Source organism: Carassius gibelio, chromosome A2, assembly GCF_023724105.1.
Source record: "Carassius gibelio isolate Cgi1373 ecotype wild population from Czech Republic chromosome A2, carGib1.2-hapl.c, whole genome shotgun sequence".
NCBI lineage: Eukaryota > Metazoa > Chordata > Actinopteri > Cypriniformes > Cyprinidae > Carassius > Carassius gibelio.
The window spans coordinates 10,168,492-10,192,419 of NC_068372.1; the positions used below are offsets into that span (position 1 = coordinate 10,168,492).

Below are 23,928 nucleotides of genomic sequence, written 5' to 3' on the forward strand. Positions count from 1 at the left end.
CGTCATTACTCAATCTCACTCGCGCTCTGGCTGTACTTGCTCATGCTTCTATTGACAACCCACTCTTAAAGAGACAGGACACTTTCATTATGACGGCAATGAATGACATCATAACAGCTAACTCTAAACATCATTTTAAATTCTATTCTACAGTTTTACAGTCAAATAACTGGCATGACTTTAACTTTGTATTTAATATGATTTATTTCCACAGGGTTAGGGGAAGAAGTGTTTGCCTTTGAATTGTATCTTTATTAAGAAAGACTATGGCCATCAGGCTGTTAAAAAGAAAAAAAATCTATTTGATGGCTGTTAAGATAGGAGTTAAATAGACAAAAACTTTCTGCTTAATTATGTCAGTCATACGAAATTCAAAGTGAATCCTTCAAAGTCCTCTAGTTCCACCATGTGGTCATTTGAAGAATTTCAGACAAGTCCCTGGTCCACACAAATTGTGTTTTAATATCTTGTATATGTAATAGATTTAAAATGATAGACATGACTTTAGACGTCTACTGGTGCCACTGTCTGTTTGTACATATTGAGCTTAGAGGTAGCTGCAAGTAGCCAGCTTCTAATTTTATCTTCTTTTTTTTTTCATGATCTCAAAAAATACACACACATCCAAATTAACATTTGAGGTTCAATAAGTGATGAATAGAACATAATTTTTGTGTGAATTTAGTCAGCAATCTTAAATGAGACTGGCTGTACTTTATGCCACAGTTAAGTAACTTAACACAAAGAGCTTACACAGATGTCACAGTAGTGCCGTTTAAATGCGTTGTTCAAACATTTTATGAATGACTTGCAGACTAATCATAAAGCTGAGAATCAGTGCATGTGTAATTCTAGAAACCACTCATGTCTAAAACTACTACTGACACAGCATTCTTCTTTTTTTACACATTGATATGCATAGACAATCATGAAACTGCAAATCATAATGGACTTTTTTGTTAGAATACTCTTTAATCTCCATTTACAGATTTTCAAAGTCATGCATGAGTGTTTGTCTTTTTTCATCATTGCATAAACATTATTCACACTTTTCGAAATCATATTGATATCCTGACATCCATGATATAGTAAACAGATGATACTAGCATCAAAAGGTGAATATTAAAACCCATTAGCCGAATAGTTTTGTAATGTAATGTAATCACACTCTGATTTGCAAGTAAAACTGAAGTTAAATACACACAAAGAAGAGAAAACAAAAGAGAAAAAAGCATTTGAAAGGCTTCATCATAATCTAAGGCACAAAGAACAATACACCAGAAACAAAAGAAATATGAAAACCGAATAAGAGAACAGAAGAGAATCTTATAGAAGCCCATGACAGAATCATACAGAGGATGGTTCTATTATTTATTTATTTTTATCTCTGCGGTGATCCTCACCTGTTCCACATTTGATTACTCTAAGGCTAAAAAAGGTAACAGCACTTGATTGTGTATGGAAAAACTGACAACAGATTATATGACTCACAACAGATAACTTCTATTGTAAGAGTGTGTGAATATACATCATAGGAAACACTGTTCCCAATAATTACATTCACACCACAGTGAAATATGAGGGGCACTGCCCTCGATATCAACACATCGGTAGGCAAAAACTACCATCATCTTCTTCGCATTATGGAAGGCACTGCTCCCGATAATGATTCTGGATCAGGTATAACATTGATTCAAAAGGAGAACGCCAAAGACTGATACATACTACTAAATTTAAATATTTTTTGTTTGTTTGTTTAATCATTGAAGAAATGCAATGTTGCAGTCTGTGGTCATAGCTTTTGAAAACAAGGTTATCTCCATAGCAGATGCTGCTTTCACATTTCGACAGTATAACTGTCATAATTATGGAAGGCACTGCTTCCGATAATTATACATTTGTTAAAAAAAGGCGTTACAAAATGCAATTTATAGTGATCTCTGTCACTGATAAATAAAAAAAACTAATAAATAGAAATTTCAGCGCCACATCGAAATGCCTCTATTATTTGACCGAATTGATCTTAAAAGCCCCTGAAAAATACTGTGCTTTAAGAGGTGTTGTATGATCACAGGTAAGTTAGGTTACAAACATTAAAATAACAATGGCTGATTGTCTAACTGGAGCCTCTATAAAAACTCCTCTAAACCCAGAATTTTCAGGTATTATGCAAGAAGTTCATAGAAAGGGTCTGAAAATGTTGAAAATAAACCAGTAACACATTCCACCTTTGTATAAACTAACCCTCAAAAGAAAAGTTCCCCCAAGAATATAAATTCTGGGTTGTCTACCTTGATGTAAATCAAACCCCTTATGAATTTTGATATGTATGGATTCAGAGGATGAATTATAGCAGAAGAGTAATGAGAGCTAATTTAATAATATTTTATGCCTGTGTGTCTTTTTTGAAGTTTTGATATCTCCGGTAATTTCATGGTGAAGAGTGATCAGTACATTCTTCAAATATATTTGGGGTTTGGAATGACATGATGGTGAGTAAATGACGACAATGTTCTATTTTTGGATCAACTACTTCTCTAAATACTGATATAAACCACTTATCATAAACTCATGTTAATAAAGCACCAACATCATTTTGCTTTAATTTTCCTTTTTTGCCTTGAGTGATGGTTCAACATTAATCACATTAAAATAAAGAGGTGAGCTGAATCTGCATGTCTAAATTTCATTATCCATATCCCATACTTCCCCTGCCAATGCATTGGCACACCCCTGGATGGTCCAGGTGGCAAGAGCCAACTGATTCTTGAATTGGTCAATGTCAGCATTTTCAAGCCCTCCTTTTATAGCTTCAAGGTGATCCACTAGAGCTGCCAAAGTGTGTGATCCAGAGCCCAGCAGAATATGCCGGAACAGACTCTCCCGCAGAGACACATAGGGAGAGAGAAGATTGCCTTCCACCTTCAAACAGAGGAATCATGTTAACATCCACATTATAAAACAGCAGAACTAGAGCTGCTGCAGAACTGCTGCTGTTTCTAAGGTTGTATTATCCTTAGAATGCAATCTGGCTGGCATTTTGTTGCTTGTAGCTCATATATATTAGCTTTGATGTCTTATACTATTGTACCGCTAGAAATTGACAAAGTAGATTGCTTAGCCATAATTCTCATTTGATATGCATCTAACAAAGTTATCAATTATATGCATTTTAAATGTTCTTCTGAGAAAGCAAAACAGATATTGATGAGTTATCATCATATCCAAACTTTGTCCAATAAAATGACCCTCTTCCTAATACTACTTGCTTCTAACTGTCAATAGCAGCAAAACAGCAGCAAAGGCTATTCAATATTTTAAAAAGCCCTTTGATATATTCCATCCTTTTTCAACAAGAAATAATGAAATAGCTTGACAGTTTTTTACCCTCATAATACGATTGTTGATGATGCGACACTGCTCCATGTCGTCAAGATCACTGTTTTGGATGACTGAAGCAAGAGCGCTGGCAGCACGATCGTATGACCCCTGAGCTGAGAGAAGCCACTGCATCGTCACAGTGGAAGGAAGGCGGCCAGACTTCGAAAGAAAAATTCAGAAAGTGAATTATAACTCCTGGTAGCCTTTCTGCACTTTACCGAAAATTCATCAAACATCAAGCTTAAGTTCTTTGGGAGTCAGAAAAAGACATAACCATGTAGACTCACCGTTTGGCATGATTCCACTTTAGTCTTGATTTGGGACACATAGTTGCGGATGACGCTGGTATACTTTGCCACTTTCAGTTTGAGCAAGTGGTCATGCACCAGCCGAAGCGTGACCAGTCCGACCACCTCACCTGCAGTCTTGGCGAGTTGGAGAGTTTTGGAGGAAGTGAACCGTTGCAGATATTGATCAGTATCCTCAGTAGTGCCAAAAGGGTATGACTTTGAACTCTGAAACACATCAGCAACATGTTTACTTCCTATCTTTCATCATGAAATAAACTGTCCCTGAATTCATTTGACTAGATTTTTTTTTTTTAACACAGTCAGTAAAACCTGAATACTTGCCGAAGTAAATCGAAATGAAATGGAAGGGATACCCGAGAAGGTTTGGAATGAATAAGAAGAGTGAGACAAACCCATAGGCTCCATTCTGTGAAAACAGACAAATGTGTTAATATGGATATTATATAGGATATATATAGAATGTGTTTGATTTGATTACAATGCATTTAACTCCTTAAGACTAATAAAATGTTTAATATAAATATAAAAAAATATTAAATGAAATGAAGCTATAATAAAATAAAATCGAAATATTAGCTGAAGAACTTAAAATTTAGAAATGTAAGTTTTAAAGGTAAAGTTTTAAAATTACAGAGCTACAAATAAAATAAAATAAATCAATCAAGTAAGGAGCCATTTGCTCCTAGAAGGAAAAAAAACAAAATTATTTTTTAGGTGCCGCAGAATAAACGTGTTTTATTTTTAATTAGGGTTAGGGTTAGGGTTCACGTGCTGTTTGAACTGAGGCACTTACTCGCGATCGCCACATTAGAGCGCTAAAAAAGTAATAATAATAATATTAATAATTTTAAAGCTAATACTTTGTAAATTATAAAGTAACAAAGCACAAAGCTTTTTTTGTGATTACTGGACTGCAAGAGCGCTTCAAATAATGAAGTTCACGCATTAACAGAACACAAGATCTTTTTAAGCCATATTATTAATGATTATAAACGAGAATTGTTAACGATATTGTCCATCCACACAACTGACAGCTTTACTGGTTGTAGTTTGTTCAAGTTGCACACAAAATGTTTTTCTTGCACTTTCTATTCAAGTTTCCATTTCTCTCTTTTATCAGGTGTGTGTCAGCGCTGCTGCGCGGCAGAAATGAGGACTGTTTGAAACTCTTTACAGTTTAAAGTTTAATTCTCAGTTTAATGTGTGAACATAATAAAAGATGTGATTGCAAAACAATCAGGAAAAAAGGCATTACATGCATATTTTAAGTGATTACATGTAAATACATAGGCCTAGTGACGACCACAGCAAAAACTTCACTCTCAATTAAATTATGTTTGCAAACACAACAGTTTTAGTCGAAGTTTAGAGCCCTGAATTACTAAAACTTAAAATAAAACTAAAAATTAAAGTTAATTCAAAATCTGAATAAATACTATAACAGTATTTAAATAAAAAAAAAAAAAAAAAAAAACTTTGATGCTTCACCGCATTAAATTCAAATCAAACAGTGGAGCATAAGCAGAGGGACAAACATACACAGACTGCTCCCAGTTGGATCCAGCAAACTGTTCATGCAAGGATTTGGTTGCATCAATCGGAGATGAGACCTGCATGGCGGGATAAGGTTATTTCTCTTTATAGGACAGATAAAACTCATTGATTGATGCCAAAGATTCAGCATTTGTGATGCATCACCTGTTTCATTGTACGCTCTAATAACTCATACAGCAGTGGACTGGCAGATGCTTTGAAAGAGTCAGAACCTAAAGAGAACGTCAGATGATCAGCATCAGCTCAAGATCAAAGTTCTTCAACTCCTCAAGAAATGACTCTTTACAAACCTGAAATAACTTCATCAAGGCTGATGTAAGAAAACATTTTCAAATTCAAGGAGTTCAGGTAGCCCTAAGGGTTAAACAAAAAAAAAAAACACAAATTAATAAATTCAATGTCTTGCAGTAACTACTGAATGCACAGGCTTTTTGAAATCACATTAAATTACTACAGTACTCTTTTGCACAGACATACTGTATATTCTGTTTTTGATTAGAATCCTGAAGTATATTTTGGACAATTAATAATTTTCCAAGATGGCCAAACTAAAATGCAATGTGATGATGTAGCAGTTTATTGCTGAATAATCTCCAGTGTTTCACTTACTTTTTTTAAAATAGTAGGTACAGTAGTGTTTACAATGCAGTATTTACTGACTAGTACTCCATTGTAACCATGTACATACTGCAATTAGATACAGTAAATACATTGTCACTTTCATATTTTCAAACGATTGTTTTAAGTTTGTTAAGAAAGGAATGGAAATATATATGATTATTGGTTTAATACATGTACATTCTTGTGGTTTACTTTAATTTTTTGCTGTTGTTATTATTTGTTGTTATATCATACAAACACAGAGAATTTAATCTCATATTTAACATGATTATTGTTAAACAGAAGGCAGCCAAAGATGCATTCATACCTCCAACCACTCAGTGGCCCCAACACTCCCAAATTCACCAGCACTCCAGCTAGCAAAAATTATGCTCCTCTTTGGCTTGAACCCATCTTAGAAGTAAATAAAGATTCACTTGAAATTTTTCAATTGAAAATGTATTCTTAATTTAAAATTTGCATGTAAAATTCATCATTATTAAATTATATTTATGCATTTAAAAAGAAATCACTGCTTGTACTATTAATGTACCATTCTTGATCATGTCTGTGATGGTTCTGGCCAACTCCACCAGTAAACTAGTGCCCACTGTGCTTCTGGCATATCCAGGGCCCCATGCATCTCGCTGGGCTCCGATCACAATATAACGATCTAGAGCAAAAGGACAAAGACCTAAATTAAGTGATCAGGGACTGGAACCAATTACTAGTTTGATCTACACAGCTGTTCAAAGCAGAATAGAGTACCTGCATCCATATAACCTTTAATGACTCCGAACACATTGTGGATTTTTTTCTGAATAAGGACATTGTTTACTTCCACTGTAATATTATCGCCATCACCGCCAAGCTTGTACATGGAAACCCGAAGATTCCCATCACTCCAGCCAAGAGGCGAAGTCCGACCACCTAACTTACTGTTTGGAAGCAGGAGAAAACAAATGTGACAGACATCTCAAACCTCACTGATAGATCTATTGAATTGTCTTAATCTTCTGAATTATTTGAGTGGTGCTTGCAAATTCAGAAGTTGCTGCCAGGATGTTAGGGTTGGGGCATGGGGTTGATGGATGGTTGTTTTGCGTGGTTGATGGGTAGGTTTTTCCAGACTCAAGATAAAACAAAAGCCCTTATATTCTGAGGCCAGATTTACATTTGCATTTTTAAGAATAAAATTGTTCACATTTTTTTTTTTCCCCTCATGATTTTTGTTTTGTAATCCCAAAAATATATTTTCATATACATTGTTTTAAGATTGTCCTAAAGACAAAAAATAACGCATAGGTACATATCATATATATTACCATTATTAAGGATTTGCATAAGCACACCGACTAGGGCTGTTGTGATGGTGGCCAAATTTTGACGGACAAATAACCCGCCAGTGGTGTTGTTTTGCAATTTTCTTATTTATACGCACATTTGAACTTCTCACGAGAACTTTCTGCCTAATTCACAACACGTGCGTACGCACATGAGCTTGTTCTCAAACTTGTTCTTCTGTTAGTGAATTTGGAGTCTTCTAAATGAGCGCCCGCATGCACAAGGTAAGTAATTAGCATAATTCACACCCAAACCAGCTCCATATAAGGGCTTTCCACAACGAGGCACTTGTACAGAGAAAGACAATTATGGCACCGAAACAAAAGACAAAGAAAAATAACTTTAACGATAATGAACATGAGGTTTTGCTGTCGGAGATGGAAGCCAGGAAAAATTATTTGTTATTTAAACGTGTATCCACTGGCATAACGGGCACAGGTAAAAAGGAAGCATGGGTTATAACACAGGCTTGGAGATAAAGTGGTGAGAGTGGTTGGTGATGTGGCTTAGGTGAGGTTCCAGTGAGTTGCATAAATCAATGAGGACTACTCTGGGCAACCTAAAGCGCCTGAACAGCCATTCGTCACTCTCCGCGAACATATCTGTGCGCTCTCTAAAGACGCGTTCTCTCCTAAGAGCACGCGCCGCGATGTCTTCAAGCAGTACCAAGTGTGCCATGCCTCTAAACACAAGATGGGACACATTAATCACCGTTTATATAAGGATAGATCAGGTGATTGTTGTTTGGACCTCTAATATATATATATATATATATAAAATTGGAACTGTAATTATAATTTATCAACAACATGTAGTTGAATTATGGATTATTGCGTACGTGTGGTATAAGTTGTTCTTGAATCTTTTCGTACATTTAGAATAAATTTTAGTACGAAAGTTTTTGATGAATCATGATTTATTCGTGAAAACGTCCATACGCACATTTCACGCAAAAATCTGTGCCTACGCATATTTAGTGAATGAGACCCATTCTTCTGAACTTTTATTCTTTAAAAAACAATTTTTACTTAAGTTTTAAGAACATTTTCATAAATTCAACCCCTGGTACCTATATATGTATTGAGTTCCTCCTTTACCTACCTCCTCCTCTCACCTGCTTTATTGTCTAACAGGAAAAAAATATTATACATCTATAAAACGATTATCTCTCCTAAACTAGCGGCATCATTTCATTTAGTCTAAACATCTAGTGTATCAGTAAATAGGAAGATAAATGAATTGCAATCACAACTGCACCTCATGATCTCAGTAGCCTGTTTTATGGTTATAGTTTGGGCTGGAATGCTGGGTAAGCCAGATGACTGAGCCGGGGGAAACTGGGTATGATTGAAGGAAGGGAAACCTGGAGTGTAGGGATCACCAGTGCCCAGATGGACCTATGAAAGAAGCAAGAATAAGAGGAAAAATCTACTTTACATAAACTTCCTAATACAAAAATATTCTGATAAAAGAAAGGTTCCACAACTTACATGGCCAAAAAGAGCAGTGTCTTCTTTAATATTGTAGTTAAAAGGATCTGGATAAATTAGCACAGCACTAGCATTCAAGCTAGCAGCATTAGCAACCTGTGTTAAGTAAATGAAAACAGAAGGATAAATAAATATAAATAACTGTACATTGGTCTTAAAAAATAAATGCGTGAGCGAACCCACCTTTTCAGCAAAACTTAAGAGTCCAGCTCTGACCAAGACAACCTTTCCAGTCACGTCAATATTCAGCTCCTGTAGACGCCTGAAGTCCTCTGCTCGTCCATAATATGCGTACAGAGCTGCACCCTATACAACAGAATTAGTAATTAGTAAAACTTTTCCTTCTACTGGAGCTGACGCATCTCAGTTTTTAATCCCAGATGTATTACTTTTTTTCCTGTGAAACACAGAATTAAATTTTAAGGGAAAAAATAAGTGAGTGAATGGGCTCTTAAAAGTTGACATCAAAAACAATACAAAACAAACACAACAGTAATCCATAAAACCCCATCTTATGAATCAATGTCTGCTGAAGTGAAACGATGAGTGTGTGAGAGAAAATTGCTAATATTTTTAACCTTTCAAACTATAAACAGTTGCTTCCAACCAACTGCCAGCACTTTGTGAACCGTTGGGAGTAGTGGCCTAATGGTTAGAGAGTTTGACTTGTAACCCAAAAGTTACAGGTTTGAGTCTCTGGTCCGCCAGGAATTGTCATTGGGGGAGTGAATGAACAGCACTCTCTTCCACCCTCAATACCATGACTGAGGTGAGGCACTGAACCCCTAACTGCTCCCTGGGCACTGCCCACTGCTCTGGGTGTGTGTACCTTTGCTCTCACTGATCATTAGGTCTGAAGAGTCTTATATAAAGTGTGTAATAATTACAAGTAGGGGTGTAATGGTACATTTCGTAGGCATGTGCACCAAGCAAATACAGCATCTTCAACTACTGCAAGAGTGGAACCTCCTGTTTTTCCAGGAAATTCACACAATATATTCTATTTTGATGCTCTATGTTGTGGCATGCTGTATAAACGCTTCCGTTCAAACAGTAGCGCGGTGCTATGTATCGAGGAGATGATCGTAATCATCCCAGATACGGCATACAGCAGCAAGATGTCTGTTAAAGATAGCTTCATCAGGAAAGCATATGCTGTGTCCAAACATCTGATAAACGTGTAAAAAAAAAAAAAAAAAAGCAATTTTGTTTCGTTTTTTTCCCCTTCTGTACCAAAACCATACAAACAGTGAAGTCAAAACGTACTGTTTGTGTATCGTTAAATCCCTAATTACAAGACACACTCAAGAAATGTACAACTTCTCTCAGAGTTGAATTTTTAACAAGCATATAGACTTATTGCACACAATTTGTATAAACTAATTTAATGATAATTTTACGGTGCTTTTTTGTCAATTAATTGTCAACATTCACCCCCATTAAAAACTAACCTGTGCTGTTTTAACTGCACTGTATGCCAAATAGCCCTCTGTCTTTCCCACAACGTTACCACGGAACAGGACTCTGTTATTTGAGGAACCAGGCTCATGGACTTTCACATAGTGCTCATCTGTCCAGGTACTCATTCCAAAAGTTTTGAATTTCCCCATAATTTTATTAGCAAGTGCCTCATCTCCTGTGCTTCCCGCCTGGTGACTGGCACTAGAGAATTCCCTGCAAGAAGGAGAAAGAGAAACAGAAAGACAAAAAACGTTTAATTTGAATACCTGCTCAACTTGGAAACAGCAAAAGTGCAGCTGTGTTAACTTACTTGAGGCTGGTGTCAATGTTAGCGATTGTCAGTTTCTGTTTTAGCAATGCCCTGAGATCACTCCAGTCCAATGAATAAACTGCTTCTGCTCTCACTGGGGCAATCTCATTAAAGACCGGACAATTGGACTTGACTTCTGTTTTGTCTGTGTTTCTATTTGACAGGTAACCAATGAGGTATCCTAAAAGACAAAAATATGAGTTGTTTTTATGCATAGAAATTATTAGTTTAGTGGTCATTGTACAAACACATTTGACCAATCAGTATAAACTATCCCAGAGGGCCACATACAGTAATAAGCTTGAATATATACCAGAATATTGGTATATAATTACCAATAATGAAAAGGAATAGAATGCCAATGACAAATCTGCAGATGGTTTTGGGAGAATGCTTGTTGAGTTTGCTGGGGTAATACGGACGATTATGTTGGTTTCCGTTTTCCCCAACACCGTTAGCATCCACTTCATCATCCACATCAGATGAGAGCTTCATCTCCACATGGCTGTTGTCACCCTCCATGTTCTGGGTCAGGTTAAAGCGAGTGTAGGAGAGCGGCTCCCCATTGAACTAAAAAAAAAAATATAAAATAAAAAATACACTTAACTGTAAAAACACTTACAAGGTTTTAAGTCATGAGGTTTCAGCTTTTCTCTTGAATATAGAAGATTTTAAGCTCAAGAAGGAAAACTAAGATCAGGAACCTATTAAAAAGGTTTCAGTTAAAGTGCCTAAAAATCTTGTCAACTGAAAAAAAAAAATAAGTATTTACATCTCAACAATCACAGATCTCATGCTTTGCAATAAAGTCAAAAATTGTGCCTTCTTTGTTACCTCTGAAATGGTTAATCATTAGATCAAACAACTCCGTTATAATGCAAAATTAGTTTTTTATGAAAAGTATGTCTTACGATTTTTGAAATTGTAGTCCTGGCTTGATCCATCGTGGCCTCAAATAACTACTGCAAGAGAATGAGAACTGTTGCAATCTATTCTAAGATCACTGTGAAGTCACAACAACTTGTAATCATAAAACAAAGTTAGATTCCTCAAATCAACAAAAAAAGGTTGTTAGTTACTCTTAAATAGAGATATTTCACTGAAATGGTGGTTAAGGTGCACTACGCAATGTTTTGTTACTCTGAAAATGCAATAAATCCATTAAAATCAATATGAAAGTTATTTTTAATACTGAAACTAATGAAAATACACAAAATAGTAAATTGATCCACAAATGACACCCTCTGAACTTGGTTAATAATAATAATAATCTTATATACAGGCACTGGACTAAAAATACTTTCATCAGTAATCGCTTCCAACAGCTCATCTTGTTAATGCTAAAAATTAATTACAGCAATAAAATAAAAATGAATCATGAACAAGGGCATAAACAACATCATATTAGACCATAGGAATTCAAAGATGACATTTCCCTTACATTCAACTTCCTGTGCATTCATCTTTGCCATGTTACATTCATTTAGTTGACTAGTGCTATGTGCCATATAAAAAATAAAATAAAAATAAATAAATAAAATACACTAACACTGACAAGCTATGTAATATCGCGTTCATAATTAAATGCAATTCATTTAATGAATGCGATATAGTACAGCTTGTCAGTGATCAACAGATCTGTGCATTAAACGCATCTTAATTTCCATCTGAAAGCACGTAATGGAGAGTTTGTCGCAGTTTGTGGAAAAAAAGGCCTAATAACACAAACATGACCTAATAACTCTGCAAATATCGAATTTTGCGTAACATTGACTTTTCAATACTGACCAGAAACCATACTGATTTTGGCGGAAACTCAATGTAAAAAAAACAAAAAAAACAAATCGCATTTTGGAACCAAACTCTTCATACATACATACATATATATACACACACACACACACTATTGTATTCTAACAGTATTCTTATTATATATAAAAAAAAACAACAACACGCATTACGTCTACTACATTAGACTATGGACTTGTCACAGCACTTATATATCACCGTTTTGTTAGTTGGATTGCTTTTATTTCCCTCATTTGTAATTAGCTTTGGATAAAAGCATCTGCTAAATGACTAATTGTAAACGCAAGTATTTTTATGGTCATCATTGTTCACTCTGTGATAAAGATTCTCTTTATGAGATTTTAAAAGCTCATAATGACAGACATTTATATTTGTCAGATCTCTTTGAACTAAGTTGGTGGAGTGATACATTATTTTCTTAATAAATATTGAATAAAGTCCTTAGTTAAAGGGTTCACTCACCCAATAATCAAAATTATGTAATTAATAACTTATGTTCTTCCAAACCAGTGAGAGCTGTTTAAGATATTTTAGATTTAGTCCGAGAGCTCTCAGTCCCTCCACTGAAACTGTGTGTACAGTCCACTGTCCATGTCCAGAAAGGTAAGAAAAACATCATCAAAGTAGTCCATGTGACATCAGAGGGTCAGTTAGAATTTTTTGAAGCATCGAAAATACATTTTGGTCCAAAAATAGCTTCATTCAGCATTGTCTTCTCTTCCGTGGCTGTTGTGAGAGAGTTTAAAACAAAGCAGTTTGTCATATCCGGTTCGTGAACGAATCGTTCGATGTAACCGGCTCTTTTTGAACCAGTTCACCAGATCGAACTGAATGGTTTAAACTGTTCGCATCTCCATTAAGCATTAATCCACAAATGACTTAAGCTGTTAACTTTTTTTTAAATGTGTCTGACACTCCCTCTGAGTTCAAACAAACCAATATCCCGGAGTAATTAATTTACTCAAACAGTACACTGACTGAACTGCTGTGAAGAGAGAATTGAAGATGAACACCAAGCCGAGCCAGATAATGAGCGAAACATTGACTCATTCACCGGTTGCATCGGTTTTCAGATCACCAGTAGTTGTTTCGGACAGTTCGATTCAATAAACCGGTTGAAGAAAATGGTTCATCGGTTCTTTTGCGTTCGACGTAATGTCGTCATTTGCGATGATTGCCCTTGATTCAAGCCTTCGGTTTACCTGGGCTCATGAAATTAGCACAGAATCAGTTCAGAATCAATCACCAAAAGAATCAGTTCGGTTCAGACGCTCTGTGTGTCGGTCTGCTTCACGCTGAATCACACATATGCGCAGTATCATCAGCTCCTCGGTTCTCAAATCGGACCGTCTAACAGAAACGGTTCTTCACTCGAGAATGAGTCAATGTTTCGTTCATTATCTGGCTCGGCTCGGTGTTCATCTTCAGTTTTCTCTTCACAGCAGTTCAGTCAGTGTACTGTTTGCGTGAATGAATTACTCCGGGATATTTTTTTTGTTTTTAACTCAGAGGGAGTGTCAGCCACAATAAAAAAATGTTAACAGCTTAAGTCATTTGTGGATTAATGTGTATTGGAGACCGTTTAAAAGATTCAGTTCGATTTGGTGAACTGGTTCAAAAAGATCGGGTTACATCGAATGATTCGTTCGTGAACCAGAACTCTCTCACAGCAGACATGAGCGGTGTCCAAATTCAGGGTCTGCATCCTCCTTAGGATCCTTCCTACCCGGTTGAAGGAGGATGGGTCCTCCGACGACCGCAAAAACCGGAAGTCGGTGTTTGTGAATTTGGACAGCCTACCCTTCTTTCAGTTCCCTCCCTTAACCGTTGCTCATATCCTGTCGCCTAGCAACCGTGACAGCGCCAAGCAAGACGCAGGTGAAGAGCTCATCGTTCTCTCCCCGGAGCTTTATAAACACTTCTGTCTGCTCTTTCGTTCTTAGAAGCGTTAAAAACAGCTTCAATCACTAACAAATAAGCTGTGTGTAAGGGGATATTCACACAGGCAGTAAGGAAGAAGCTAGTTTACGAAAGTAAACTTTTTTTTTTTTTTACATATACACGTACAAATGTAAAAAAAATGCTTAACGCTAAAACAAAATGCCTAACTAGAAAACCACTGAAAATATATATTTTTGAAAAGCCAGTTTTTAAAAAACATCGAAAATAATACTCCTCCCCCACTCTGCTACCGCTCGCTTCGTCCTGCCGAAAAGAATTATGCGATAGGTAGGACGCGAAAGGATCCACCACACCCATCCTTCCAAATCGGGGAAAAGGAGGACGCATTTGTGGGCCGCATTTGAAGGATCCTACGAATTTGGACAGCCTTCGTCGCGGCGCTGTGACGTAACATCCTTCAAATGCATCCTCCGAAGGATGTAGACCCTGAATTTGGACACAGCTATTGAAGAGAAGACAATGCTGAATAAAGTCGTAGTTTTTGCTATTTTTGGACCAAAATGTATTTTCGATGCTTCAACAAATTCTAACTGACCCTCTGATGTCACAAGGACTACTTTGATTATGTTTTTTTTACCTTTCTGGACATAGACAGTAGACCGTAGACACAGCTTCAATGGAGGGACTGAGATCTCTCAGACTAAATCTAAAATATCTTAAACTGTGAAGATAAACAGAGGTCTTACGGGTTTGGAACGACATGAGGGTGAGTTATTAATTACATAATTTTGATTATTGGGTGAACTAACCCTTTAATATAAGATAATCTAATCTAATTCTTGTTGTGTACAGTATATAAGAATTATAAACATGTTATTTAAAACCGTTTTAGATTAAATATGTAAAAATATCCTGTAACATCACACATCAAATTTCACATAAATCTTTTTAATATATAAAGACTATCAAATTAAATCATTATAAAGTTTAACAAACATGACTATTAATTGAAAGGCATCTCAAGGACTTAATTTGTTTTTTCAAAGGTTGAAGGTTACATGTTAATCTAATAATCCAAAACACAAGAGACAAACACTGCATCCTTGAGACAGTCTCAATCAACAAATGGATAAGAAAAAGGGTAAGAAACACTATATTGGAAATGTGTTCAGAAATAGCTAAAGGCTATAGTACACATCAAAAAATTTAACTGAAGCAATGGGCCAAATGTAATCTGCTAACTTGCCTGGACACATGCAAGTTAGAGATAGGACAATGTATTTGGGCTACACCCTACCGGGAAAGAACTCGCACACAATCAGATCAAACCAATCCTCATGTCCGTTGGGGCCTGACATGTAACCTCTTACTGTCTCCTGGGCTCTTTCAGGACGGCCCACTAAACTGTATTCCTTGTCTGAGCAATTCTATTGGTATGCTTACCTATTTACTTCTACATTTTATTATGGGAACAATGAAAGCCAAATAAACCTCTAGACAAAGGAACCTTTAAATCACAAAATATTTTTGTCATAAAAAATTTGAAAAAACAATAACAATTACACTAGGAGAGGAAGTCAACTCAAGTTCAAGGACGAGCTTTAAAATCCTAAATGATGTAAAGTACTAGTTTAATCTATTCATGCAATACACCAAGAATTTAAACTACTATCTAAAGCTACTTATTCATGTCACTTTGTGCTCACCATCAATTTTTTTTTTTTTTTTTTTTTGAGAAGTAAATGGATGAAATAACCTTGTGTCATTTAATCACTTTTAAAAATGACATCTGTAGACATTTAAGTAATAAATGTATAACTGTATTTTTCTGTACAGGTTAATGTCAGATAATCTACATTCCCCAGAATTCCAGTTGATTAATCTTTACAGAACTGGCAGAGAGGATTAACACTTCACAGTTGCAAATCATGTGATGGTCACACATCTTAAAAAAAAAAAAAAAAAAAAAAAAGTAAAAAATGTTTTTTTAGGCAACTCAAAATCGGAATTAACTTTTTATTAAAGTAAATTAAATATGAGTGCAACTACATTGGTTTTTTAGGGGCAGATCAACAGCAATTAGTTTTATGAAGTAACAACTGCACAGTTTCACTTTTTTCTCGTAAAAGTTTATAACCCACCAAAATTTATTTGCAAGCAGCACTCGATTTTTGTTAAAAATAAAAAATAAAAATGTGCCTTTCAAACAAGTACTGATAATTAATTTAGACATGGTAACAGGTAACACGCACAACCCAAAAGGACTCGGGTGAAGCACAAGTGTTCAGAGATGACCCTCAAGAAAATGTCATCCGTCTGACAGAAAATCACGATGCAAAAATTTAGTTATACTTAAACATCAATTTGAAGATTTTACTTGAAACTCTACAATACTATTTCAGTTATTAAATATCCAAATTGTATTAAAATTAAAACTAAACAACATTGAGTTTTTTTTTTATTTAAATCACCGCCAAAAATAAAAATAATTAATCTAATAGTACAAGTGAAACAATCACTACCTAATATCTGTTTCAAGCGGCCAGAAGAGAAGGATTTGCATAGCACGTGCAGAAACTAGTCAAATTCAGTCCGCACCTGCTCCGTACCAGCATACACTCTAGCTATCAAACGAATTACAAGTGGTTATTATTTTTATTAAGTTTTATCATTTCACTTATAAAATATACTGTGAGGAATAATCCTAAATTAAGTGGTTCAGAAATATATGCACCGCTACTCTTAATGGCCTGCAGTTAACATTCTGCAGAAAATGCATTAAGACCATGAAATGTGTGATGATCTTACCAACGTCCTCAAGTTCCTGCCTTCCTGTAAGTGAAAGTCACGACCGCAGCACCCTAGTCACGATCACCACGTGCGCTGCAGACACATAATAACCTTGCAGCAGTGTTGCCAACTTCTTTCAATAGAAAGTAGCTAAACCCTGCCTGAAAAGTCGCTAAATGACGTCATATGCTAATTAGCATATTCATGACTTAAGTGCGTCATATTATCTTGCCCTTTCTATGCTCATGTACTGCGTTTTAAGGCAGCCAAAATTCTCAATAAAAGTTTTTTGTTATTATATTTTAATCTTTCTGTTGTCCGACAACGGAATTAATATTATAATGACTGAAACGCGGTCCATTAAGAACACATAACCAGCTCTCAAAGATGTTAATCTCTGCACTAAAATCCTATTCACGACATTGTCTAATGAAATCACATACACAAGATTAAGATAATGATTGTACTGTGATCTCGGCTATACTTTTATGTAAAATAGCGTTAGAAGCAACAGAATATATTTTTTAACTGAAAGTGCTGCTCCTATCTGCTCGCTGAACAGATCAGATGCAGAGAGAGAGAGGCGTGTGCGCACGCTGGGAGGAGAGAGAGAGAGAGAGAGAGAGAGAGAGAGAGAGAGAGAGAGAGAGAGAGAGCTCGTGCGGCAGTACCGGAGAGTCTCGGAGACTAAATAAGGTCTGTCAAAAAAAGTCGCCAGATTTGTCGCTAGTCGCTTTTTTGGAAAAAAGTCGCTATGGGGGTCTGAAAAGTCGCTAAGTTGGCAACACTGCCTTGCAGACCCTGCACTATCAAGCCTTGAGAGGCGGGTGCTTTGGTGTCACTTTTCTATATTTTCTATATTAGGATATTATTTATTCAGTATGTATCTCGGTTCAAGAGCTGACGAAGATTTACTTTGTATTAAAATATGTATTTTTAAATTTAACCTAATGTCGAATTTTCATTTAAATTCCGAGAGTATTTAGTATCAAATATGGTCATATGGTACTGTATAATTTATTTTCAAAGTGCCTGCTCAGCAGACTCACACAACACCATCTGTAAGCAGGCAGAGGAAAAACATTTGGGCCAAAGTAATCTAAGCTCAGAGACATTTTCCAGCAGTTCAGGAAAGAAAAGGACACAACCAATGTGGGTTTTCTTCAAAATTTAGCACCACCTGTGAAAATACTGTGAATAATCTGGTAATTCAGATTTCATTTTAACTGTATGTCCAAATGTTGGAGATGCTGTAAAATATATTATATTAAAATATTTACTACTACTACTACAATTTTCTGCTCAAGGACTCAGTGATCATATGAGAACTGCAACCACATATTTTCTTCATTTTTAAATTTATTTAAATTTATTGTTTGATTTGTTTTTATGGATATCAATAATTCTATTAATGCTTGATTATTGTTTAGAGTGACTTATGTTTCATAAGTCGCTTTTAACCATTATTATGTTGCTAGTATTAAGGTAAAACCCATTTTTGCAAGACACAAAAGCAGGTTTCTTTATAATATCAGACACAATGGGTGGTCTATGATTTATGCCTCTATAATTAACTGAATCCCTCTATTTCGGTTCCTCAGCTGAGCCGTTTTTTCCAGATTTTATAAAGCACCAATGTACGATAACAGAATTTTACAGATAATTACAGTAAAGGTATTTTGTAGTGTACGTTTTCAGTAAAATGCAAGAAAGCTGTAAAAAAAAAATGTTTTAAGAACAGATTTATTTTCTTTCTGATTGCTTTATTTCTTGGCAACAAGTTTCCACAGAACAAAGGGACACTGACATTTATGTGTACACCAAAGCTTCATTACCGTGTTGTTTTCTTTTCTTTTCTTTTACCCAGACTAAATTAGTTTCAGTAAATCACAGACTGCATGTACTGCCCTGCTGTTCAACAGAAAACTGATTTGCCATTCTCATTTCTTCACCTTTTCCCATGAAATAAAATTCACGTCCATACAAGTACTTCTGACATTCTCACGGTACTACTGTAATTCTTCATTCTTGGCATGTTAATTCCATGTCTGCCATTATAAGCCGATCAATAGATAAATTCTCAAAAACAAATACAACTCCCTCTGCTCTGTTTAGTAAACATTGCTGCAGAATATGTATGGCAGTATATCAGAAGATGAACAAGTGCAACTGTTCAACTGTGCAACATTCACACTCCGATCACATAAACGATCACATAAACATCTTCCTACAAATCCAGGACGTGCCGTGCAACACGTAGACACTTCTCATTTACAATTGGAGGTCATCAGTGGGTCCTGAAACAAACTGTACAGCATTTTGAAATAATATCCTATAAGATTATAGGGGGAAATCCATCAAGTCATAATAAAATTTTTAGTAATATAAACATAATAATATAAAACTATTGTGCATAATGTAATTTTTTTTTCTAGATCAATGGCAACTTACTACCAAATAGTATATCATATTCTAACCTTTTTTTTTATAAAGCTCAAGTGAAAGTTAACTCAAAATAATGGTACACATCACAATATATACACAGCATAATAATTATACATTATTTTAACATATGGTAGCTAGCTACACTTTTGGTTTGTGAAGTCTGGTGAGAAACCACTCTTTCTTAACTATAAATTACACTCACTTTTTCTTACTGTATGACGTGCAACTAGTTGAAGACCAGCATTCAGACTGTTTTTTTGTACTGCACATGATGCACAGCTGTGGTGGACTCTGTTCAAGGCCTTTTGTGTACTGGATATGAGCACCAGACACAGCTGACATGGTGCAGAACACCATGACCTTTAGCTTCAGATACCTGCCATGGCCGCACACCTCAAGAATGAACTTTTCCTACAGCAGCTGCACACACGGTTTTGCACACAATTCTTTAGCACGTCTTTCTGGTGAGGCACACTCCCAAGGCCTGAAAGGACTTCCTCATTTTCTCAGAAGATCCTGTTATCAGGGTCCCACATGCAGGGGGAGAGGTCTGGCACACAAGAAGATTGAGATCAGAGACAGATAGAATAATGGAAGATACTCTGCTTTGCCCTTCTCTGACCCCATAATTACACCTCAACTGCAGTTTTCTCATATTACAATCTACTCTACAGCTTTAACAGATGGAGCAGAAAACAATGCAAGTCTGACTAAAACCATCCTTACATGTAGCTTAAAGGCTACAAAAATTTAAATTCATTTTCTCATATCAATTATTTACATTCAAATCTGAGCGGAATGGGCTACTTTGATGATATTTTATGATGCTTTGTGTCCTTTTTGAAGTTTGAAAGCTCCAGTAATTTCATGGAAAAGAGCCACTAGTACATGCTTCAAAATGTTTATTTTTGTGTTCCACAAAAGAAAGTAATACAGGGTTGTAAAGACATGAAAGAGCTGACAGCTCTCTCTCTCTCTTCATTATTTATACATTTAGTAATTTAGCAGATGCTTTTATCCAAAGCAACTTACAAATGAGGACAACAGAAGCAATTAAAACGAACAAAAGAGCAGTATGTATGTGCAAATGACAAGTCGCAGTAAATGAAGCAAGGTTTATAAATATATATATATATATATATATATATATATATATATATATATATATATATATATATATATACACACACACAAAGAAAAACAAGTAGAATACAAATAAATAGGAAGCTAGTGGGGTTTTCTGTGTTTTAGTTTTATTTTATTATTATAAATGTAAGATAAATAGATAAAGTACAATTACAACAGCATAGAAAGTGCTAGAGTTAGAGGGTCAAATAAAGATGGAACAGATGAGTTTTAGTCGTTTCTTGAAGTCGTTTCTCGGATTGAGTTGTGAAGGTCATTCCACCAGGAGTAGTGTGACCATACGGGCCATTTTTTTGGGATGCATCCATGCCAGGATTTTTATATTGCCTAAAATATCCAGGTTTTGGCTGTTTGTACTGTGCAGATTGATCATTTTATGACATTCAATAGACCTTTAGATAGCAGAGCAGACATCTCCTTATGCTTTTAAAAATCGCTCTGACAGTACTTTTGTGTTATTCAATTATCGGTGTGCAGTGAAGCTTCAAGTCGTAAGAATGAACAAACACATGCGCGCATTTGCATCACTTTGATCACTCTCTGTAGATCTCACCTTCTCACGCACAACAATTGTTCGATTACATACAATACATGCATGCTACAGAGTATTTCTGTGCCAAAAATTGCTACTTCCGGGTTTGAACTGGTTTCCAAGAAGTTTTTTTTCAATCATGGCTCTTCATGGCTTAGATATGGGTGGAACTCATTTTATTGACAGGTGTCCAATGATGGAGGTGTGGACAATGATCTGGGTCCCGGATGCCCCCGCAGGCTGTACCCATTTAGGCCTGCTGGTCAGTGTTAATTTTGACACGAAATTTTAATTTAGTTTTAGTCTTAGTCTTTTGACTATAATTATTTTTAGTTTTAGTCAAGTTTTAGTCATCTGATTTGTTTTAATTTTAGTCTTATTTTAGTCGACTAAAATTGCTTGGTATTTTAGTCGACTAAAATTGCTTGGTATTTTAGTCGACTAAAATAAGACTAAAATCAATAACAGATTTACTAGACAATTTTTTACAGCTGGTATAGGAAACAAACTTAAACAAAATATATAAAACACAAATTCAACTTTATTTCAACACAACTGTGTCTTTATTTCGATTCAAAAGCTTTTATGCAGCAACAAACACTGTCATGATAATGTAAACAATAACTAGCTGCCAATTGACCATCAATAAAAGAGAAATAAAGTTAGGTCCAGGACCTTAAAGCTTACAGCTGAGCTGAACAATAAGTGCATACATTTAAAGTAAATATTTAATAAGTTGGCAGCTAGCTGGATAAAAAAAGTAACAAGATTTTATAAGGTATTCATTTGTCTAGCAATATTGTATGTTTTAAATACTACAATATTGCTAGATTTGTATGTATAATGATAGGATGTGAACATTCATGTTTCACATGACTAATATAGAAATATTTGTGATATTGTCAACAAGTAGAACATTATAAAATATACTAAACATTAGTATTAATCAAATGTATTTATCATGATATTACGTATTAGTATTGTGCTCGCATCTAATTTGAAGAAGGGACTATTTTACAGTACTTTTCAGTTCGTAATATTTAATGCTACAACATCTACGCACTGCACTATTCCAATTTTGCTTAGCTCAATAAACAAAAGAACATCGTTGTAAAATTACATTTGAGAAAATGTCCGGGTGGCTCGTCTGTAAATGTCTTTTCAAATTGGTTGTGTTCTTGCCACGAATGAGCGCTCTGCGTGCTTTACACTTTGTTTTGTTTTGTTCGTCGTCAAACGTGAAGTGAGCTGTGGACATTTTGTCGCTCTTTTAGACAGTAGGGACTTTAAGCAACAGCTGCGAATGGAACGGCTACAGCGACCGGAAGTTTGCCGTCACACCGCTGTAGCCAAGAACGTAAAAGTCACTAAGCAACGGTAAAACAGAACAGCGCAACGCAGCATTAATTCATTTATTGAGATCCAAAAAAAATATATAATTTAAAAAAGCAAGAGAAGGATTGCTTTTGGCGTTGAATGACAATCTTTTGTCAGAAGAGGAGTTTTTAATATTGTATGATGTAAATAAGTCTAAAAACATAACATTTATTTACCTAACCTCTCACGTTGTAGCGACTCCGGCAAATCAGCTGTTCTCCCGTAGTAGACCGTTAAATTAGAACGTCACAAAGTAGCAGTTAAATTCGCGCAGGCGCAATACAACGCCAGAATGGCGTTGCCGTTCCACCAGAGGCTGTTGCTTAAAGTCCCTATCACCTCTTCGAATGCCGACTTCCCGGGAGCTCATAAAAACTGAAAACCTTCGCTTCACGTCTCAATAAGTCAGGCTCTGAAGATCAGATTTATGAAGCTGTATATTGATTCAACTTGGTTTACGTTTTAAAATTGTATTTTGACAAAATGTTAATAAAAAAAAAAAAAAAAAAAAAAAAGTCAGGCTCTGATTGGTTCTCTTCTCTCATGCAGTCTGTTCTGTTTTGCCGGTTCTTTTGCTCATTCCTCGCATCTCTGCCGTCTGCTGATTTGATTTTCGTCACAGTCTATTTTCGTCTCGTCCTTTATTCGTTGACGATAATGTCAATCAATTTAGTCATAGTTTTAGTCTCCATCAGTGCCTTCTATTTTAGTTTTCGTTTCGTTTTCGTCGGCAAAAATATATTCGTGACGAAAATAATGACGAAAATATTTAGTCAACGAAATTAACACTGCTGCTGGTGCGGATGTCTCTTGGGGAAAGAAAAAGCAGGGAAGGGGGGCATGCGTGCAAGTGGGAGAGGCTGAACTGAGACCATTGAGATCTGTACCGGGGGAACAGAGTGAAGCAGAGAGGATTTCCTCTCCAGAAATGGGGGAAGGCTCGCCGGCCTGAGTCAGACAGTGTGGGTATGTGGTGAAGGGGGCATGGTTCAGAGAGGTCTGCAGCGGGAGAGACAGATGGGGATGAGCGATGAGCAAGTGGGTCAAATGCAAATGCAAACGCTGGTAGCACAACGTTTTGTGTATTTATTGAATCTGAATAAAAATCTACAGCAGCAATCAATCCTACCCCATCCTCTTCCTTCTCAAGTCATTGGCTTTGTTACAGATAGAAGATAGCCGGGAGGGTAATAGTAAACTTAGGTTACATCGAAGGTTGACATGTGGAGGGGTATGTATTGTGTCAGGAACCATGTTGAGGTTAAGAATGAGGAAGGGATCCAAGGTGTGCAGTGCAGTAACCAGCACATGATCAGTTGAGTGTGTAAATAAGGTCTAGTTGGTCGCCTGATTTGTGAGTAGCTGTAGTTAACACTTGCTTGAGATCAAAAGAGGATAGCATGTCAAGTCAAGTCACATTTATTTATATAGCACATTAAACAAAACAGATTGTGTCAAAGCAACTGAACAACATTA

The 23,928-nt window shown here is 35.9% G+C and overlaps 1 protein-coding gene across 4 annotated transcripts; it reads right to left on the reverse strand.

Annotated features, from left to right (window-relative positions):
• Window positions 1-949: 949 nt before the first annotated feature.
• LOC128022479 (transferrin receptor protein 1-like) lies at window positions 950-17,120 on the reverse strand. 4 transcript variants are annotated; one of them, XM_052610110.1, is made up of 19 exons: window positions 16,971-17,063; window positions 14,800-14,883; window positions 11,363-11,410; window positions 10,787-11,021; window positions 10,452-10,632; window positions 10,132-10,354; window positions 8,864-8,986; window positions 8,681-8,776; window positions 8,448-8,587; window positions 6,615-6,784; window positions 6,400-6,519; window positions 6,175-6,260; window positions 5,537-5,600; window positions 5,391-5,458; window positions 5,232-5,302; window positions 4,014-4,098; window positions 3,669-3,896; window positions 3,388-3,540; window positions 950-2,922 (listed from the first exon to the last, which is right to left on the reverse strand). In XM_052610110.1, exons 2-19 carry the CDS (start codon window positions 14,809-14,811, stop codon window positions 2,680-2,682), a joined length of 2,346 nt encoding a protein of 781 aa, XP_052466070.1. In that variant the 5' UTR covers window positions 14,812-14,883; window positions 16,971-17,063; the 3' UTR covers window positions 950-2,679. The 4 variants fall into 4 exon arrangements, with proteins under 4 accessions (XP_052466070.1, XP_052466084.1, XP_052466074.1 ...); XM_052610124.1 differs by having other exon boundaries at window positions 11,363-11,413; window positions 16,971-17,046; XM_052610114.1 differs by lacking the exon at window positions 14,800-14,883 and having other exon boundaries at window positions 11,363-11,413; window positions 16,971-17,120.
• Window positions 17,121-23,928: the final 6,808 nt, after the last annotated feature.

Bases quoted from the DNA above. Each gene is read 5' to 3' on its own strand.
- LOC128022479 (XM_052610110.1), bottom strand. The intron at 10,355-10,451 runs GTAAGTTAACAC...TCCTTCTTGCAG, and splicing joins AACATTGACACCAGCCTCAA to GGAATTCTCTAGTGCCAGTC. The intron at 8,987-10,131 runs GTTAGTTTTTAA...TCTGTTGTATAG, and splicing joins GTGCAGTTAAAACAGCACAG to GGTGCAGCTCTGTACGCATA.